General features: G+C 37.0%; 1 protein-coding gene across 1 annotated transcript in view; it reads left to right on the top strand.

Moving 5' to 3' along the window:
* The window catches only part of MYO3B (myosin IIIB), a 193368-nt gene that overhangs the window by 97109 nt on the left and 74065 nt on the right, over positions 1–22194 (top strand). Inside the window, exons 15-24 of the mRNA XM_059475789.1 lie at positions 238–321; positions 997–1199; positions 1555–1653; positions 2253–2367; positions 2741–2867; positions 3011–3221; positions 4282–4429; positions 4666–4819; positions 7276–7364; positions 8885–9014. Coding sequence (XP_059331772.1) covers positions 238–321; positions 997–1199; positions 1555–1653; positions 2253–2367; positions 2741–2867; positions 3011–3221; positions 4282–4429; positions 4666–4819; positions 7276–7364; positions 8885–9014 — 1360 coding nt within the window. The remainder of the gene's footprint in view (positions 1–237; positions 322–996; positions 1200–1554; positions 1654–2252; positions 2368–2740; positions 2868–3010; positions 3222–4281; positions 4430–4665; positions 4820–7275; positions 7365–8884; positions 9015–22194) is intronic.

Genomic DNA, 22194 nt, shown 5'->3' with positions numbered 1-22194 from the left:
CAGTCATTGTTTCACACGTGCACCTTGGGATCAGGCATTGCAAGATGCATTTTAATAATCCAGGGAATAAATTACTACACTGAGCCTTTGCTGATGTCTCCTTTCAGAAAGGAGTAGACCCTTAAAGTATTCCATAGCTTTGGTACTAAACATGAAATAACAGGTAAGAGTGTAGTAATAGCAGAAAACAACCATATGGTGAACTATGCACTTAAATATTTTGTTTTGTGTGTTCAGTGCATTATCATCAGTGGGGAAAGTGGTGCTGGAAAGACAGAAAGTGCCCATCTGATCGTCCAACATTTGACCTTCTTGGGAAAGGTATTTCCTAGCCAATTATGTAAAATTATGAAGAAATCTTCCCAACTCTACCCCAATGTTCACTTTATTTAATCTTTAATACTTACAGCTGTTCATGTGAATTGTCACACTTGGTTTAGGGACATAGTAATCATGCATGTGAGAGTATTGAATTAAGATGTGAGTGTGACTCATACCAAGCCAGTCAATTCCTTTTTAAAGCGAAGGTTCCAAATTTTGAGTGTTCAGTACCTGTAGCTATGTACAGTGTTTATCACATATAACATTATTTATACATTAAAGAATGAAAAATATTATTGTGGCTCTAATCTTAGAAGCTCTTACACATTTAAATGTTATGAGTAATGCTATTAACACCAAATAATTGGAAAATTACTCATGTCAGCTTAACCCTTAGTAGGCATCTTTAGTCCAATGTGCTTTTGGTACTCTTACTAATTATAAAACAAGTCAAAGGTGGAACAATTGCAGAGAAAGAATAATCTATATTTTGCTACCTGTGGGAGATTTTATCAGTTTGTTAGACCTCCTGTTGTATAAACAGAAAGGTTAGCACAGTACCTAATTCCATACAAGCATGAGAAAAGGATTCTTTGCTTCTGGAGCAAGAATTGGATCGGGGGTAAGCATTATATTCTCTTAATTATGCTTCTGATTTGCATCCTTTCTGTCAAGGCCAATAACCGTGCTTTGCGTGAGAAAATTCTCCAGGTGAATCCTCTGGTTGAAGCATTTGGGAATGCCTGCACTGCCATCAATGACAACTCAAGTCGCTTTGGAAAATATCTGGAAATGATGTTTACACCTACAGGAGCTGTAATGGGGGCAAAGATTTCTGAATATCTACTTGAAAAGTCAAGGGTCATAAAACAGGCTGTGTAGGTATACTAATTGCCTGTGCTATAGCATTTCTGTAGTGTTTGAATTGATTTAATTATCAAAAATTCTGTGGTTTAGATACTTTTCTGTCTTCTGCTAAAATAAAAATCCTTAGTACCAGTGCTATGACAGCAAGAATAGTCCTGTTCTTTTAGAGTTGAAGGCAGAGCCACTTAATTCTTTGGGGTAATGTTGTGTTCACTGGGTTTTCTGTTTCACAGCTGCTAATCCTATGCTATTAAAACAAGTGGGAGGCTTCAGTGAGCTCATTATAAGAACTACTTTTACATTTGTTGTACAAGATGCCAGAAGAATAAACACAGGTGCTTTAAAAGGATACTTCTTTTTTTTCAGGGGAGAAAAAAATTTCCATATATTTTATTATATTTATGCTGGCCTTTATCATCAGAAGAAACTTTCTGAATATAGACTTCCTGATAAAAAGCCCCCTAGGTAATTATTGCTCACTTGTTTTAACTGCTCATTGTAATTAGCTATTGATCAGCACTTGCTTTCAGTAGGATGCCTTCAAATCTCTCTTAATCCTTCTCCATTCCTTAAGGATCTTTTTTAATCCTCTCAAGGTGGGAGGAAGATGGACACTAAGGCATTACATTATTTGCATTTGTTTGAGAAGTTGAACTATTAAAACAGAAGGAGGAAGAACCAAGCTCATTATGTAGATATTTTGTCATACTTTCAAATGCAGACAACCCTCCTTATGATTTCTTACCTTACATTCAGGTTCAGGAAGAACTCGGAATATGCTTTGGAGGTTTTTAATTGTTGTTTGTACTTTGAGTGCATCTGATCAGTACTGAGTGAGGGAATGTGTGTGAAATGTTGGTAACATAATTAGACATTAACAGAGAATAATGCAGATGTTAATGCAACAGAAACAAAAGCTTCTTATGAATTAGCATCACACTATGTAATTGAAAGTTATTGAGATAAATGTTGTTTCCAGTTACTGAGGTATTTGCATTTAAGTCACTGGAGCTTGTATTGGCATATGTGGTAGTGTGATGCCTTCTTTCTCCCACTCTGTTTAGATATATTGATAATGAAACTGGAAGAGTAATGCATGATATTGTTACTAAAGATTCCTATGGAAGACAATTTGAAGCAATTCAGCATTGTTTTAGAATTATAGGATTTACTGATGAGGTAAGAGATTCAGTTGCTAAACCATCGTTGAACTTATTTAGGAAAACCACCTCCGGTGCTGCCCTTTGGTTTTGTGGATGTTCAAAATTTTGTGAGCCACAAAATCTCTGTAATGACAGAAGTGAACTGTGGAAGCGTAACTTCCCACTCAGAAGGCAAGACCAGCCTGAGGTCCCAGTTAGTACTCAGGCAGTTCTGTTGTGCTATTTCTTGTGTAAATAGAAGCTTACTTGAACTTGTAGAACTTGGTCTCAGAGAAGGCTACAAGCTTTAATATCCATTCCAATATCCATTATGTTTTCCCTTCATAGCCTAAATATGATGTGTGTGTCTTACTGAATTCCTTTAAAGGTCTTCTTGTCATCTTTTACAGGAAGTGTATTCAGTGTACAGAATACTGACTGGAATCTTAAATACTGGAAATATTGAGTTTGCTGCTATTTCTTCACAACACCAAACAGATAAAAGTGAGGTTCCTAACCCAGAAGCCTTAGATAATGGTATATACCTTTCAACGTTGTCAGTTCTGTATATGCAATTTGACTCTATTTGTGATAATCTCTGGCTCATGGTAGCAGTTGGTCAATGCTGGGGATTTCCACTGCATAACCACAATTGTGTGTCTTTTTCCACTGTCTTTCAGCTGCTGCACTGCTAAGCATTGGGTCAGAAGAACTTCAGGAAGCCCTAACGTCCCACTGCGTTGTGACGCGGGGCGAGACCATAATCCGGACGAACACGGTGGACAAGGCCGCGGACGTGCGGGATGCCATGGCCAAAGCGCTTTATGGGCGGCTCTTCAGCTGGATCGTAAACCGCATTAACACGCTGCTTCAGCCAGATAAAAATATATGGCAAGTTACACATCACTGAAACGTGTGCTTACTGGGCACGAGTTGGCTGGCTTCATCCATTTGTATATTTTTGATTTTGCAGAAAAAGTGCTGTGTTTATTTTGGCTAAGGCTTCAAAATGGCTTTCATGCTGTGATACTGAATCCTGTTTCCAGGACATTAAGCCCATCATTTTCAAAGAGCTGAATAGAGTTTAGCTGCTGAAGTCAATGGAAGTTGAAGTGCTGTCCACTTTTTTAAAAGATGCTTCCTATGTAGTGAACATGAAAATCATACAAAAGGCTGATAAATAATTGAAGTACACTAAAAAAGTTCAGTACACAATCCTTACAGTCCCCCTGCTTTTGTAAGCAAGTAATAAATGCAGATTTCAGTTTATTGTTGTGCTGCTAATTGAGATGTGATTATTTTAAAATTTTTTTACAATTACAGAAACATTATATTGCACATCCTTATGATTTCATTGTCAGGCGCTGATCTGGCTGGTTTGATCTTTTGAAGAAGCTGTTGAGATTTTAGAAACAAGGAACCTCTCAGCAAATGTGAAAATTCCTCTGATCTGAGATCTCTACTTGCTTCTTCACTATGTCATACAGACATATTCTCATCCGTTTCATGCAGTTGTGGTAGTGACTGAATGTACTTGAGTTAGCACATGGACAGTTCAGCTTGTAGCAGTAGCAGATTTGGTAATTGCCTTCTGAATGAGTGTAGCAAAAACGTACCATTAAACCTTGACACCTTTTCTCTGCCTGGAGGAGCAGACAGTTTATTTTATTTGGGATCTGCCTACTGAAACCCCTTGTTTCAATATGGCTGCTAAGTGTCTGTTACTTGGTACCTATGATTTTTCTGCCTTCTTCATGGAAATTTGCAAGAAGCAAGTGGAAAACAGAAGTCTTAGCAATGCTGTACAAATGCACAAGTTGTCTTAGGTTCAGACACGCTTTTCCTCCTTGATTTTTGCAGCAGAGTAAATCAGTTATACAATGTTAGTTAGCAAATTTTATTTTATTTTAATTTTGCCCATAATGAATTTTGTTTGTATCTTCACATGCAGCAATGCTGAAAGTGGGATGAATGTTGGGATACTAGACATATTTGGATTTGAGAACTTTGCAAGAAATTCATTTGAACAGCTGTGCATAAATATCGCTAATGAACAGATCCAGTTTTACTTCAATCAGCATATTTTTGCACTAGAGCAGGTAAATTCCACTCTGTTGAGGTCTAGCTGAATTCAGTATCCTACACCATAATCCTATTAAGGATTACTTTATAAAATGAGTATGTGATTTAAATGTGAGATAGTGACATCGTTCTGTTGAAGCTGTGTAAATAATGTCGGTGAGGCCTATAGAGCATTGCTGTGCATCATAAATGCCCTAATGATGATGTTGCTTTTACTGTTTGAGTGTTAAAACTGTGCTGGTGACTTTTGTAGATGGAATATCAGAGTGAGGGAATTGATGCCACTACAGTGGAGTATGAGGACAACCGTCCACTTCTAGATATGTTCCTTCAGAAGCCCATGGGTCTCCTGTCTCTACTAGATGAAGAAAGTCGATTTCCTCAGGCAACAGACCTAACTTTAGTTGGTATGTGCAAGTAAAACTCTGGGAAAGGTCTGGGAAATGACAAATGCATATATAAATGCAATGTCATCTTTATTCAAGTTTTCCTACCCTAGCTGTCCTGAGGCTGTGTCATTTCATTTGATGTTCTAAGTATATTTTTCACTGTGCTTCATCATTTTTCTCTGCTTACATGTTTTCTATCCTTTTTAAATTGCAAAAGTTGTCTTAAGTATCAGGTGGCAAGGGCTTATTGTTTTTTCAGTGTTACAAGGAAATATCCTGTGTCTTGTACATGTATGTAGCATTAGTTGAAAATAAAATTTAGACTTCCTAGGCTCCTAGGCCCATGTTTATCCAATTAGAAAATACTGCTTCACTCCGGATTATCTCATAATACATAGGAAGTGTTATTTCTGGTGTGGCATTTGGCTGAGTATTTCCTTGTCTTCATACATATTTTACGTATATTTTGACAAATTTTGGTGCTAACTTTAAATACACAGCACATGCCATGTTTAAAGCTGTTGTGTTGTGTTTATTTACTAGAGCTGCATTTTTCCCTGCGATATGATGCAGAGTTCCATTTCCTTCAATGGAATGTGCTGCAGAGACCCAAACAGTTAGAGAAAAACAACAGTTTCCAGTTAAATTGCACAACACGTGTACAAGATTTTTCACTACTGCTAGGCTGAGCTGAAACTGGAATTCAGGTCACAGACAGAATGAGTACTATGGTTTTATTCTGCTTCTTGTCTTGGTTTGAAACACCGGTGTCTGCCAAGGTAGGCAGGAACCTCCTTTGGAATGGAAAATATGACCTCTTTCTCTCTGAGTTATAGTAATAACTTTGAAATTAATGAGCTTTCAGGCAAAGCTATGGGAAAAAGAATAGCAGTTCTTTATTAATATGTATACACAAGTAGATATGTGTAACAAGACAAACAGCCAGCCCCTTTGGCAGCAGCAGCAGCAGCAGCGAACGGAACCGGAGCCCCGGGGCCGCCTCCCTTGGGCTGTGGGCGCTTCCCTTCGCTGCAGTTCCGCTCGCGGCCGCCAGGGGCGCTGCTGGCTCCGGCCCGGCTGCGGTGATTGCCCTGCGCCGGCAGGGGGCGCTGTGGCGCGAGCTCGGCCGCGTCTCCCTCACGGGGTAATGGCGGCGGCCGGATGGGGAATTGGGCCGGATGGGGAATTGGGCTGCTGGAGCCCCAGAGGCGGGCACACTCCAGGGTGGACCTCCAGCCCTCCTCCTTTGGGTGCGAAAGTTGTCTGCCTCCCTTTTGGCTTGTGTAAATTAGTTCATACCGAATACTGAACTACTTCCAGAGGTGCTTTCCCTTGTGCAGCGCTGCTGGGCCTTACTGCTGATCTGTACATAGCACAGCAGGATCCCTCAAGCAGGCAGCAAAGTGGGATATTTTGCCCTGTCGAGGTGTGCCGGACAATCGTGAATTCCACAACTCCGTCCCAGCCTCTAGAAATTCCAAACTTAGTTATTTTTGCCTTAAATACAAGCTCAATTAAGTGGTAAGGGAAAGAAAAACCTAACAAAAATGTTAATGGATTCTAACATAAGAAAAAATATTTTAATAATATTTTCTGATGTACACAGAATGACAGAGAATTTTATCAATTGATTCTGGCCTCAGATCTCAAGTTGCTTGTTCAGGTAAATTAGTATAAAAGCAAGCTGCACATTATAAATACTAATTCTTACTAAAATGATTCCTTTGGATCCTGCTTCTTTCCAGGAATGTTTCCTTGGCTCAGCAGGCAGGAATTGCTACCTGGGCCCTCAGTGTTGGACAGACAGCACTAATTTAATTACAAAACATTAAAGAGCCTACAAAATATCACAGGACATAAAAGACATTTTTCTTAGAAACTTGTGTTCCTTCTTCCATCAGCTCTTTAGGGGTAATCACAGGAAAAAGAAAGTCTCCTTAGAAGGGGTTTTATAGAGAAGCTTCTTTTTTTCTGTGGAAGTCCAAAGGTACATGAGGGACAATTCCAGACTGAGCACATGAACATATCCTTAAAACCTGATGTACAAAGCTAAATGGATGCAGAAAGGAAGAAAGAGAAAATACAAATAGTAGGCATTTTAGTGACTGTGATATATGCACAGTTTTGAGTGTACATATATATAAGAGATAAACTCACCCCAAACCCTGTATATACATAAGTAAATTCATTGCAAACTAAGAGAAATCATCATATCTTCTCATTGGGTCTTCCTGCTTATTATTTTTCCACGTACAAAGGCATCCACAAACAATTATTTTTAAAGACAGTCTTACTGGGCTAGTTGAAAATGAACTGTTCTATTCAGATATGACAGCTTGGTATTTCTGAGCAATCTGATAATATGTGTTTATAGCAGTTCTGACTTCTTGAGCAGCAATTTAGCAAGCTAATTAGGATGAAGATTGTAGTTAATCACTCTGTCACTTAAATCAGCATCTTTTCTCAATGTCTAGATAAGTTTGAAGATAACTTACGATGCAAATACTTCTGGAGACCAAAAGGAGTGGAACTGTCATTTGGAATTCAGCACTATGCTGGAAAGGTAAGGTCATGTGATTTTTATTTAGTTCAGATAATAGTGTTATGGTCATCTCTTGTTTTTATCTGAAATTTCTGCTTTATGGTTCTTTTCCCTCATTTTAATAGAAAAAATGATAAAGTTTATGCAAACACACACTCTACCATGAAACTTTTATATGTAGCAGTTGATTTTGGAGCCTGTCCTTAGGGCTCTTACACAGATTCTGTAGACAGTAGGCATCCTTTTTCTGCAGGAAACCTGGCCTCAGAAGTGCCAGTACTGAAGTCATTTCAAAGGAGGGACTCCATGGAGGCAGGGCAGGTTATGTGCTTGCTAACAGCATGTGAATGCCACAGTAGTTCTGTGTGAGTGTGTCATGCAAAGTACATGCATGAAAAGCAGTGTAAACCAGTATCTGTAACAGAACTTAAAGTCCTGTAGAGGGCATTGGAAAGACTGGGACTTGCTAGTAGAGGTGTACTTTGTATCTTTTGTTCTCAGAGGTTGACATTCACCCATTATTTTATATGGAGAGTAACATCCCAGTTTTCACCATAACATGAGCTTTGCTTGCAGTTTCAGGCCCAAATATTTGTTCATAGACAAAATAAAAATATCCCTGTTTTATATAGTTATCAATTAAGTCTCATCTCTGGATCATTATAAGATTCCAAAATTTTAAGATGTATTCCAGTAACTTTGGTCAGACTTCTTGTCTTGTTAAGAATAACTATTAAAATTCACACTGTTTTAGTTAATTCTTTGTACCCACATGGCCAAATAATAAAATACAATAAAATAATAAAAACAATACTGGGCAGTTTTCTATTGCTGGAGAACATTAAATTTCTGTGTAAATTAATGGACTTCAGGGAAATTGGGCTAGAGAGGAATATTGCAAGTGACACTAAAACAGCTCATTGCAATTAAACAAAATGAAAAGTTAACTGATTCTTATATTAATACAAATATCCAGGCATTAATTTCTAATCAAAATGGTTAAAATAATTGAAATAGAGGAATGTTTGGTTGTCCTAATATGGTTTTTTGTGCCATGAGAAGCTGATTTAACATACCTACATTGTGTCCAATGTTATTATTACTATTATTACTTATTCCTCCAGCAGGTCTACTTATAGGTCCCAGGTTTGATGCAGACAAGCAATATAAATTGACCACCTGAGAATCATTTCTCACATCACAAGTAAATGATCAATGAAGCTTTAATGAAGGATCTCTGTTGTATTGCATCATGCATAGAATCGTTTGACATGGCCAAGCATAGCACAACAGGATTTAAGCCATTTAACCCAATTTGATGTGCAATGGCATTCTATGAATATAGATACTCTGTATAGCCAATTTGCATTCTGAACACACTGCTCTAGTTCACTTTTAAGACCTTTGCAGGTAATTCATTTGCTTGTCAGACCAATCTAGCTGGTCCATTTGGTCATCCTGACCGTTCACGTTTTAAAGAACATAGTAAGTTTTAGGTAACCCTTTTCATCAAAATTTCTAATTCTGTTTTCCCCCACCAGGTATTATATGATGCCTCTGCATTCCTTGAGAAGAACAGAGACACTCTTCCTGCTGACATAGTGGTGGTGTTGCGAACTTCAGAGAACAAACTTCTCCAGCAGCTGTTCTCTAGCCCATTGACAAAAACAGGTATGTTCTGCACAGCTTTGCTGACATTGTAACTTCTTCAGCTACCTGTTCCTCTCAAACTCTTTCTTGATTCTGGACAAATTTTTTTCAATTATTTTATCATGTCTTCTTTCCAGAGTGTTTGTTCTCTGATTTCAAGATTTAATTTCCTTTCATGAATCTCATGCAGCAAGATTCTTCCCTGACTCCAGAGAAAGGGATGTTATTAGATGCGTAGGGCAAGAGCTCATTCTCAGAGCAGGATAAAAATATGGGAGTTTCTAGTTCTTAGTCCTTTACTAAGATCAGTACTCAGCTGGTAGATTCTCATGTCTTACAGTTCATAAATCATGTGATATAGATCAAGGTGTTTTGGAGGTAATACCCATCTATTTAGAAGCACGGATGTAATACATTGTTTCTTACAAATTATGAAAGCCATATACTAATAGGCTAGAAGTAATTCTGTTGATTTAAAGCTTGTTGACTTTGACTTACATGAAAGTGCCAGATCTGTAGCTAAATAAAACAGCAAGATGAAGTTTGATTACTCAATGGATAGATGCCAGAATGCCAGTACCATATGCAAATGATAGTTCTGCAGCATCCATGCAAACAAGCCAGCAAATGAATACTTCTCTCAATACTTTTAAAGCATCTTTTTCATGATGGGTGAGAAAAGTATGTAATACTAAATCTAAATACAGTGGATGGTACTAGATTGCAAAATTACTGTGAGCTAACATATGGAGATGAGGTTGAATGTTTAGATAGAAATACTTGGTAGATGCATTAGATAGTGCTGGGTAGGCTTATTGTACATTGGTTGTAGATGCAATCCTGTGCCTGTGCACAGCTCTCTGCCTTGAATTTCTTGACTGTCAGTAACCCAGTTGTAGCATCTGGTGATGCATATAACCTCTCTTGACATTTCTTGATTTTAGAAAAAAACATCTGGAGAAAAAAATATATTGAGCTTTTTTTGCACATTTAAAATTGATATATTTTATCTGTTTATATACTACAGAGGATAGGTTCCTGTTACAGGGTGATTGTTTCTGTAATTGGAAGGCTTTCAACTACCTCACCTCAAATTACACATTCAGAGGTCCTTGAGAGGTGAGGATCCAGTGAGGTATCCGCTTCTCCTTCAGCTGTAATGAGTTTAGATGGTAAGGAATAGAGTTTATGATGGAGGATTGGTTTGTGCCCAAGTGGAGAACAAAGGATCTTTTTATCTATTACTACTCTACATTTGAGTCTGTGTTAAATTGATAAAAGAGATTCTGATCAAGCAGAGCAAGAAAGCAAGCTCACACATGGTCAAATGTGCCTCCTCACCCCTCTTTACAAGCTGTTTTACACCTTGGAGCTGTTGTCAGAATGAAACCAATTAGGTGCTTTGTCTCAGTTATCAGTCCTAATTATTGCAAGTATAATTTTTATTTTATTGCTATTTTTAAATCAGAATGCTGATGCCTTCATGCAAATTCATCTTTTTCTGGCATTATAGAGTTATTTTCAGTAGCAGCAGCACTCAACTTGAGTATTTTGCCTGAGATGCGTTGAAGGTTCAGTAAGAGATACTTCTCATTGCAGTTAATGTAAAGTTACCATGCTGGTGTATTTTACCTATTCTTACATTCCTTCCTTGTTTCATATTTACATTAATGGAATGCTTTCTCTGTCCATTTACCTTTCTATGAAGAGCACACAGCAAGTTAAGTGTTTTCTGTATTTCTCAAGTTGGTACAGGACATCCTGATAAAAAAAAAATTATTGTGCATGTGCTTCTATGCATGGTGTTATAGGAATAGCTTCAAGCTGTTATATAATTTTTATTTTTTAAAAGCCTTTGTGATTTTACTACTTTTTTCCAGCTGTCTGATATAATTGACATTCACATCCTGTGTTAGGGCCTCTGTTCTAAAATCAGATTGTTGCCAGGTTTAGTTTTGGCAGCTTGCAAGATAAATGAAAGGTTTGGCTGAGAACAGAAGGCATTGCTGGCAATGCTACATCATCTGCTCTGTGAAGAAAGATAATGCTATTCTTTTAACTTTCTACAAAGATGCTTTTGTAAACAAAAGAATAGTGAGTGTGCATGTATCCCATTGTACTCTGTCTGTGTCTCTTAGCCCTCTTCCCTCCACTCAACATGTGCTTCATTCCTAAAGAAAACCAGAAAAAATACAGATTAAGATTCATAACCTTGGTACAGCTTTTGGTCAATTACTGACTAATGTAAAAGTTAGTAATTTACATGGGAAGCCATATTCCATCTTTCTAGGTAACCCTGACTTGAAATGGCCTTTCTGGCAGTATGTGTGGTGTTTTGTTTGAAGATGAGTGCCAGCACACTCTCGCATCTGCTGGCAGCCATCTCTGGAACGTGCAGTGTGGCTGGGTTTTGCCAAGCGCGGGCTCCCGTACGTGTTGCAGCCACTGGGTGGTGCTAAGCCAGAGGCGTGAGGGAGTGCGAGACTGAAATCGTGGGGCTGACAAGGACGGAAAATGTACTTCTTTAAATACCAAAAAGAACAAAAAGATGCCTTTCCCACTCTGAGATGATCCTCTGTTTGAAGTATATTTATATAACTGTCATATCTTCCCCTGTCAAAAACTGAGCAGTATCCAGAAAATAAATACTAAAAAGCTAAATTCTTTTACTAATTTAAGATCATGTTAATCCTTGTAATTTATCAAGTACACTTATCCCTTCTCAACAAATGCTTCTATTTCACAGTAGCAGTCTTTGCAGTTTAAAGGGCCCGAAATTAACAGCAGGACATTAAATATACATTTGTAATAGCAATTTATTGTTAATAAAGTATGCAACTACTCATATGAGACATTGGAACTTAAACATTCTGGAACTAATTTTGTAGCATATACAGCTTGGTTTTCCATCTTCCAGTGGAAATTTAGTCATGTTCAGTGTGTTCTGAAATATGCACTTTCTAGGGACCTTTAACTTCAAGATTGAATGAATGTATTCTGATTTAACCTAACAGTTCTCCCATTTGCTTCCATATCTGTCACTTTTTTCTATAGACAGATCTTCTTGTGCTGCCACTACTATAGATGAATATGCATGTTCCCATTTAGATAGAATATATTCCTGATTATCTCTGGGTTTGGTTTATCACTGTTGTTGGTAAAGCATCAGAGAGAAAAGGAATTACATGAAGTAGAAAATAGAGTCCTCTTGTAAAAATAGAGGATTTTTGTTGGAAAAATTAAAAACAGCCTTGGTACCTTCACCGTTGAGGAGTCAGACCATTTTGCTCACTGTCGTGATATTCAGTAATTTTTGCAGCATAACCTATAAAGGGTGGTACTGTTGGATTGCTTGGGCAAAGCACCCTGGGGGTTTTTGAGACTTTATCTTTTTGGAAAAGCTGCATCACAACAAGATCTTCTACTCCTGAAACAGAATCTCTGCAGACTTTTGTCCTTGCCATAACTCACAGACCTTTAGGACTTCGAGGAAGTTATCGTCTGCAGGGGGGAGAAAGGGAAATCCTTCCCACCAGAAGAGTAGAGACACTGCAAAACATCCTTGTCCTTGCTCTGAGGCTCAGTAGGGGTTTAGCTTGGCTACACAGAAGAAATACAAGCAACAGAAGAAATACTACAGCAACATCATATCTAATGATTTTAGTGGCATTGGGTATTGCTCACACATTAAGGTAATGGAGTATCCGTTATATAATATATAACGGTATATCATTGCTTAAAAACACTCCTTGTATGTGGTGCCTATATATTTAATCATAAATATAATATACATTCATTCTCTGTCAAAGAGAATTGGGATGAGAGTTTTTACAACTGGGATGAAGGGTTTGGTTAGTCATGTTTTAACAAGGTAATTTTTTTGTCCAAAGTAGAATTTTTTCCAGACACAAGTTATTTATAATTCACCTGTCTAAAGGTCATTTCTCCTCCTCAATATTGATTTTTAGTCTGTGTTCTTTCTGCCTTTGAGTCTCTAATCTTACTTACAAACCTTAGATGTAAAGTAATTATAAATAGTGAATGTTTGCTTACCAAACCAAACAACTAACGGACCATGTGCTAAGAGAAAATGTGAAAAAAATGTTTCAGGTTAGCTTTATACACACTAAAGAACAAAAGAACTATGGTCTTTTGTTAAACCACTTTAGAGAACTGCTTTTCACCACTTCTTGGTGACAAGAGTACTATCTTTAACTTGTGTGTAACTTGTGTGTAACTGTGATAGCACATGATGATTCCTCATGACAAGTCAGAAACCAAAGGAAAGATTTTCTTGCATTTCAGTCTCATGAACAGGTACTACTGGGCATACATTCACTGTAATCCTGGCAAGTCAAAATCATAGGTGCTTTGCCACTGTTTTCAGTAGAACCTGGTAGGTTTGAGCTGTCATGTTCGTCACTGTGCACTCCTATTGAGCACAGGCCCTTGCTCTGGCAATATATAGTGGTAGGTCTCTTGGTTTAGTGTGTGTTATTCACTAAAATACAGAATGCTTCCATTTGGGTTTAGTGTATTTTTTCCTCTTATTTCCCAAAGGCTCAAATACATTTTAATTTTACTAATTTATTCCACAATAAAATTTTCTTATAATAATACTTTTGAGTTAGTATTTTCACCTTTAAGAGATCAGGCACTCTTAAGTCAAATTAATTGGAAACAAAGTCACTGTAATTACAGTACTCAAAAATTAATCAGAATTTATATTTTGTAAGAATTTTGGTAAAGTTAATGGAAGTTGTGTATTTCACTCAGGACATGGAGGCTTTTATACTTCTAACTGGTCTGTATGTTAAAAACACAAAAATAGTTTTTGCTCTGCTGCCAGTGAGTTGTATGCAAAGAGAAGCTTTAAAGCACAGCTGTGCAGTGTAACAGTCATGAACTTTACTGGGTTGCAAATGTGGGACATCAGTAAACTCAATTAATTGTAGCTTAACTGATTTTGAGAGGTAGAGTGATGAATTACTTTTTAGAGTTCTGCACTTGAGCATTTTACAGCTCAGTGTTTTTCTTCATGCCCTAAGGTTTTGCATCATAGTACAAATGTAGTACAGATACTCATAAAACTTACTAGCAATAGGATCCAAAAAATGCTCTGAAATAGCCCTAAAAATGGAACTCATCTAGAAACAGAGCCATCTATCAGATCAAAGTTAAGGTCTCAGTCCTGCCAAAGCTTTATATAAAGCATAACAATTATTTACTGTTGAGAATTACTCCCTATAAATAGTGTCAGTGAATCTCTGGAATTGCACATGGCAGTAAGCACAACAGCTGAGAATTGTCAAGTTAGATTTACCACAGCTATGTTTGTTAAAGGGTGTTACCCAAACAGAATTATGCTGGTTTTTAATCTGAGACTTCACAGATTATATTGTACTGAAAATGAGCAAGGGGGCATAGATTTTTTTTTTTTGTCTCCAAGTGCTTGCAAATTGAACTCTAATAAAAGCAGAAGTAGACAAGTTTAAGAATAGATCTTAATTTACTGATTTGATTTATAATAGATCAATCTCTCTAGAACAAATCTTGAGAATAGTTTTTCTTTACCTTTTTCTCAGAAGAGATACCTTTCCCAATTTTCATGTTTCTGGCCTAACTTCTCAATCCTGTAATAAACATGATTTCTCAGTAGTGAATAGTAATTAATCTTAACACTGCATTGTACACTAATTAAATTCAAAATCTATTGATATTGAGGAAACAAAAGATACATCACATAAAAGATGTTACTGTTTTTAATATTAACGAGTAGACTGTGGGGTTTCACTGTACACCATATACAGAATTTAAATAGAGAAATATTCAAGGAATTATACCATTGTTTTAATGGGTAGTTTACTTGGCAGTTTTAATAGGCACTGTGTGCTGTAAGGCCAAACAATGTCAGAGATGCTCAGTATGTCATTGGAAGCATTCAGTAGCTCTGAAGATCAAATCCTAGAAGAGCATTATTTTAAAATTTCCTAGTGAATTTTCAGAGCAGATAACTTTCTTGAATATTCAGATAATCTTACTCATATGAATATCCATGATGTTTTTTGGTGTGTCCTTAACAAAGAATGTGCTTATATTTCCCACTCCTTCAAAATAATTGCATTAAGGGATTAATATATCTAAAGGATGAATGTAGTGGGTGGAAAATAAATCTCTGAGTCTGTGCTAGAGCTTGTATATTCATTTCAGAGTATTTCATGCAGTCTTACTATGATTTTGTACTTTTATCATTTTTCTTTATTCCTTCATCTTACAGCAAGCTGTAAAGGCCAGTGCTTTACTGAACCAGCATTATCTATTATTATTTGACTTTGTCTTCCTTACTCTAACCTGACTTGTCTTGATGCAGGAGTGGTTAATTGAGCTGCCTGGATAGCGGGTCACGGTGTGTGACAAAGCAAATGTGTTTGTGGATATTTGTATGAATGAGTAATTATTTCATTAAGAGCAGAGATACAAATATAATTAATGTTTTGCCTTACTGCAGAAGTAACTGATTTTGTATCAATTGTGATAATACACAGAAGTGCTGAGATCCAGCGGAGCAATGGTTCAGTTGAGAAGCCTTTGAGACTTGATTAAATTACTTGTCAACATCAATAATGCCTGCATTTCAGAAATGGGAAGGTCTGGGACTTTTATATAAGTTCTGTAATCTTGTTTAATCTTAAATTAACCCTTTAAAAATACAGTTCTTGCCACGGTGTTTCAAAACCTGGTTTTGACACCATTTTTTTAGCTTGTCTAGCCTTAGGATCTTGATGACTGGGGATAGTGATAGTCATAGTGAGATCAAAGAAAATGTTCCATAATTTTTCTGTGTGCTTTCAGTTGCATATTTACACCTGAATTTTTGTCACTGAATTCATTAGGAATCTTCACTGGCTTGGTAGGATTTTGACCAGAGTGTGTCTGTATGGAGCAGCTTCAGCAGCAGGTCCAGAGTGATGGAATATATACTGTAAATTTTTTAAACATTTTATGGTGAATTAACATCTCTGGATATACAAGCAAAGGGCTAGAAATCACAGTTTCTGACTTCATCTGGATTTCCTGTTTATTTACTGCTGTTCTAGAAACTTACTTTGGCCTCGAGTTAAACTGAGCACTATAAAGCTTTATAGATAGAACAATAACTACCGTGTTCTTTATAATCATACTTTCACCTTTCTGGATAAAGCAAATACAATTTGGGGGTGGGGGGGATTGCTTACATAACATGCAAGAGGAAATATATCAGCTACATAAAACAATGAGGGAGACTAGATCTGAATCAGACTGTGGGATAACTATATTTCCAACCTGTGTAGGTTTTAGAACTATTCTTCAACATGCCTCTGGAAGAAGAAATAAACTTGTCCAGCCTGAGTAGATGTAAGTAGAACAAGGTTATTTTGACCAATAAAATCAGTGAAGAATTCCTCAACAATAAAGTTTCACAGAAAATTCACCTCCGTAGTTTTTTTTCTAATCTCAGTTACAGATGTGGTGGCAGGCCAATCTGCTGGGGCAGCACAAAATCTCGCTTTGATGGAGGGGTACTGTCCTGGCAGCAGCAGTGTTCTGTCCTGTCTGCTGTTCCCCAGAGAATTCAAGGTTTGTTGTACTGGGCTGATTGCATACAATAGCATCAAACTGTGCACTACAAGAGACGTGTAAGGAAATTGCTAAGGACAATTTCTGGAAGAAATGGCCCATGTCTTCTGACAACATACAAATCATAAAAAGCTGAACCAATTTGTTCTGTAATGCAGGAGCTGGAAGCCTTACTGGATCAGACTGTGACCAGCCTCTCTTCAGCCAGCCAGTTGGTCAGGTCTCCAGCTAGTCAGCTACAGATCTGACTAAAGAAAGAAAGAAAATGGTGAACATGAAGCAGTAGAAAATTGCAGTATTGTTTATACAAGAATTTTCCCTTTTCCAAACTTTTAAAGTGTGTTTTATTTTTGTCTAGGTGCAGGTTCCGATAGTTAGCACTGACTGTACTTAGTGTGCCACTCCTATCCTTAGTCCTGTGTTTGGACAGAGGTGCCCAACCTATGCCCTCCTGGCAGTGGCCAGATAGCAGTCTAGTCCCTGCTCTGCCACTCTGTTTTCCAGAACCACATGATCATTCCTTGGCCTGTGGCTAGGAGCCTTTTTATTGTGTTGTCAGGCTGTACCATACATGTTTTGCCTACTGTCTGTAAGTTTGGTCATGTCCCAGGACTTTGAGAATCACATAAGGTTTCTTGTTTCTGACCACATACTGTGCCCATGAGAATTCAGGAAAGGTCCATGTTTCAGTGTACATACTCCCAGTCAAGTTGATGAATACACATTGGTTCAATTTAGCTAGAAAATTGGGCATGTTGCTTAAAACAGCAGTTAATACTCAAGGTTTTGTTAGAAAAATACCTTGGGCAGTACCATTAACTAGTTTAATTAGTACCATAAATTGTTCTTCTTTAGTAGGTAAGGATAAAAGTTAAGACCTTTCTTACTGCCATCATGCATTCACAGATCTATAGTATGTATAGATACTATGTATGTAGATGTGTGCAGAATACAGTGGGCAATTTGACCTTTTGTCAAACTGCTGTCAGTGTCTCTGTTCCCTTCCATTCTACAAGAAGCCTCCTAACCTACTGTGTTGAAACAATACTTTAACATGGCAGTGTTGATGCTTACAAGCAAGGTTTTATTTGTTGCTGTAGACATGGTTCTGTGTATTTACCAGTGTGTGCCTTCCTAATGTGGGAAGTGACCACTGAAGTGCCTGCAGTGTGTGCAATAGAAAGCATAACAGCACTGAACTTATACTCAAGTTCTCCAATCCCAGTCTAGCAATGTAAGTTTTTAGTTATTTGTAAATATGATTGGTGTCTACTTCATGCAAAAAAGACTAAAGAAATCCTTAATCTAATTGAGAAACAGTATCAGAATTCCTCAGTTCACTATGGCATGGATTTTTCATTTCAAATAATCTGGGCCAAAAACATGCATATTTTTTCTCCTGAAGCAAATATTCATAATTAGATTATTCCCAGGTGGGCTTCACTATTACTAAGCTTTTATGCTGATTAGATTCTGTTTGGTTATATGTATCTGATTTTGGAAATAATATTTCTTGACTTTATTTTATAAAGTAAAGTAATTGTCTTTTCAGAAGAAGCAGTAGTTGAAGTCTATCTGTATTGATAGTTGTCCTCTACAGACAGTATTTTTGTAAATACATTCTTGTGTAAAATGTAAAGTATATGAGAAAATTGGATTCTTTGCTTTTTTATTGCACAAGATTAGCTTAAATTACTTCAATGACTCTCAATGACTCAAAAGAGCAGAGTTTTGATAGACAGATTCAAATTAGTATCCAATAAAAAAAGTGCATGTATTCATTTGTACTTGAGCTAAAAGCTTAGTCTTACAGTAGCAGAAGATGAAAATGCATTATGGAGATAAGCAGTCGACTTCCTTTGGCCAGATAAAATGTACTGAAAGGAAAGACAGAGAAAATTCTGAGTATGTCAAAGACATTGTCTGGCCCTGTAGCTCTTCTGGAGTTTGAGGGCTTAGCTGTGATTAGAAGTAACCTCAATGAAATATGAATGCATTGTAGCATTTCTGACCATATTATACTGGATCTAAATGGTGTTTGAAGTAACCCCTCTTTATCTGAACTAGAAGCATGAAAGAAATTAGGAGCATGAAAGAAATTAATAAACTATATGAGGATAAGGAAAGAGCTTGTACTTCCCTCTATACAATAGCAATATCCCTCGTGCAACATGTACAGTAAGGTGACATTGTCATTAGACTTTTTCTCTGTAAGTCATTTGCACTTCACAAACTGAATGTTGTGTCAAAGCTTAACATACTTCTTACCTGGCATGCTCTTACTTTGGGATGAGTGATCTATTGCAGGCATAACCAAAATGAGATTGTAAATACAGTGCTGATATTGCTAATATTTGCCTGGTACTGCTTACAGAACCCATCACCTAAGAATAAATGAAGCACAAACCATAGGTAACATCAGAACATCCAGCCAGAGTGTGTACTTTTCCTAATTAGTGCAAAAAGTCAACAGCCGGACCAATCATTAATTCATCCAGATCACACAGTGAGTAACTACCAGGAATGCAAATGAGAAGCCAGCAATGCTGACTAGTCCTTTTGGAGATCTGGAGACCACTTCCAAAGTCCAAAAAGAAAAACCAAACACATTTCTTTGTGTGTGATGTAAAGACTTTCAAAACTTCTGCTTGGCTTTGCATAATAGAAGAGATGCAGTTCTTTGATAATATGGTCTTCCTCACCTAGCTGAAATGAGGCATCAGTGAAGAACATTTTTGCAGAGATGTGAGATCTTGTAAACAGCTTCAAGACAAAGGGAGGTTTGCTGAGCATTGACACTAAGCTTAGCAGAGAGTCCATAGATTTTGTGCTGCTACTTCTTTTTCCCTTGAAAACTCTAAGACCATTTCACAAATTTTGGAAACTTCTCAAAGCATTGAAGAGAATGTTTTAACTTAATTCTTAACTTTATTGAACAGAGGCAAAAAAGAGAAACATTGGGTCTGACTGACTCCTTCATTGTCACAATGAATCCCAGAGACCTTAGTCTCTGATCCATGTGCATAGGTAGGAGCCTTAATTGTTCAGATGAGCAGTCCCATTGAACTGAAGTGCATGTGGGTAAAATTAAACATGTACATGTTTGAAAGATGAATCCTAACTTTAAACATTAACTTTCTTTCTCCTCCCTCGAAAAAAACCAAAAAAACAAACAAAAAAACCCCAAAAAACCCCACCTAAAACCGAAATAAATGAAATCCCCAGAACATAAGACAATTTTGAGAGGGTTTTATATGAGTTAGTTGGTCTGTTTTATGGACTTGGATTTAATGTAGGTAGCATTTGGTCAGAAGGGGTGTAATTTGTATTTCGTGTAAAGTTTTGACTATATAATTGGTGTGAAGCTGGATTTCTGAAAAGCACAGTGCAATCTTTCACCCTTTAACCAATTTAACCTTTCAAGGAACCCATGACAGTTCAAGCTACCCATATAATTACCTATAAACATTTGTTCTTTAAATATTGATGCTTTTGACAAAATGGTTTAACATTTAATTATTTTTGTTGTGTTAAGGTATAAATTACCTTGTAAATGAAAATCAAATGCAGGGATAGGTGCCAAATTTTACTGACTGTGAACACCATGCTAACCCTGGGTGACACATTTCTTATTATGTAGACTAATTTTCAAACCACATTAATTCTGTTTGTTAGTTTTAATGGCTTAGACATGTTAAAGATTGGTAGTTACTTTTCCTGAGCATGAGCTAGATGGGGTAAGTAATTCAGAAATTTTTATTGAAGTATCATTTTGTGTTTCAGCTAAGAAGGAAAATCCTAGTAATATTTTTTCCATGGATTTAATGTAATGCTACAAGTTATTACATAGGAATTCACTTTACACATGAAATAAGCACTGGTAAGAGTCCATTCCTAGAAGGAAGTAACTACTGAACAAAGGCACGATAGGTAAAGCATTTCTTTTTTTAAGTGGGCACTGAATGCTTTGGGGTTGTTTGTTTGTTTGGTGGTTTTTTGTTTTGTTGGTTTTGGGGTTTTGGTTTTGGTTTTTGCTTGTTTGTGAAGTCATTAAAGATTTGTGATTAATTAAAAGCTTTATTTATTTGCTTGGCTTACCAGATCAGAAACATTTAGTTTTAGTTTTGCATGAGAAACTAAGGGAGACCTCAGGGATATTAATTATGAACCCTAGAAACCTAATGCCAGCAGTGAGCATGGTGAACCTTGAGCAGTTATAGAACCATTCTAAATTTTATTTCAGTATTAGAGTTTTTAAAATTTTTACAAAATGCAATGAAATTTTAGTAATTTCAAACAGTCTGATTCAAAATCCTTTCTTCTTCCAACTCTCCTCTTTTATCATGTGTTATCAGCTTTTCAGTGCAAGGTTTTTAAGTTTTAGACTTGCTAATCTGAAACTTAGCCAAAAACAACCTTTCCAAGCTATTTTAGGCAAAAAAGGCCCAAAAGAGTAATTTCTAACATAGAAAAATAACAAAATTGCAACTGGGAGAAAAATTATTTCACCATCTACTTGTTCATTAAAGTCCTCATTTTAACTTTGGAGAGATACATGTATTTACAGTATGTACCATGCATGTGCATCAGTATTCCAGATTTCCCCAACAGTTGTGGTTCTCATTAGCATACACAGTATAACAGCCTAAAGCAGTTTCCAAAATAGTGGCCATACCTTGTGTTCTGGAGCATGATTTACTCTGTCAGGTAACAGACGATGTTAGATCAGGAAATGACATGCCAGTTTTGCAGTGTTGTGTCAATACCAGTGCCAGCAGCTTAAAAGATAAATACTTCATTAAATGAATTCAGAATGGTGGAATGAAAAGTGCTGTGAGTGCTGGCCTCCAGATTATTTTCGGGGGTTTGGTATTTTTCTTGTTCAGAGGAAAGTAAGAGCAAAAGTTCCGTTCAATGTTACAGTGGTCACTGGATTTGCTCTGCTCTCTTAGGGAATTATTACCAGCGTTTGGGTTTCTTTACCGGCGATTTGGTGTTCTTGGTTTTTGTTTTTCCCATCGTGCCTCCTTACTAGTTATGTAATGCAGAGTTTAGCAAAACTCTGAAGACTGTTTAGAGTTACTGCCTTTCTGTAAAGCTAACAGCTAAACACTGGAGTTGATGCAAACAAGTCATTTAGCATCTGAAAGAAGTGTTAACACTTTATTTACATTTAAATTAAAATAGACACTTATTTATGTGTTCTGGTTCTGAAAGGTGTGTGGTACATCTGCAGAGGCCTATTGTTTATTCATGCTGTAAATCCTTTGAAATGTGTTAAAATGCTTCCCACTCATTATAAAAATCCTGCCACCCATGGATTAGGGCTTTGATGTCACCAATCCTGCTTCAAAGGGTTCTTTCAATGCTATTAATCACAGTTTAGCCTCTGAAGATATAGCCAGAGAAAACATTTGGACATCTTGTGCTAGACTTGCTAAAACTTTGAAATATACAGAGTGTCTTGCATATGCAAGTCCGATATCACTTCCTCTCTCTTCTCCTAGGCTTTATTTTGAAAAGCTATTTTGTGATGACTTTGGCTTTCTACAAGTACAGAAGAAAAAGTTTAGGACACGTCATA

This window comes from Ammospiza nelsoni, chromosome 7, assembly GCF_027579445.1.
Source record: "Ammospiza nelsoni isolate bAmmNel1 chromosome 7, bAmmNel1.pri, whole genome shotgun sequence".
Taxonomy (NCBI): Eukaryota; Metazoa; Chordata; class Aves; order Passeriformes; family Passerellidae; genus Ammospiza; species Ammospiza nelsoni.
This window is presented reverse-complemented; position numbering and strand designations above follow the sequence as displayed.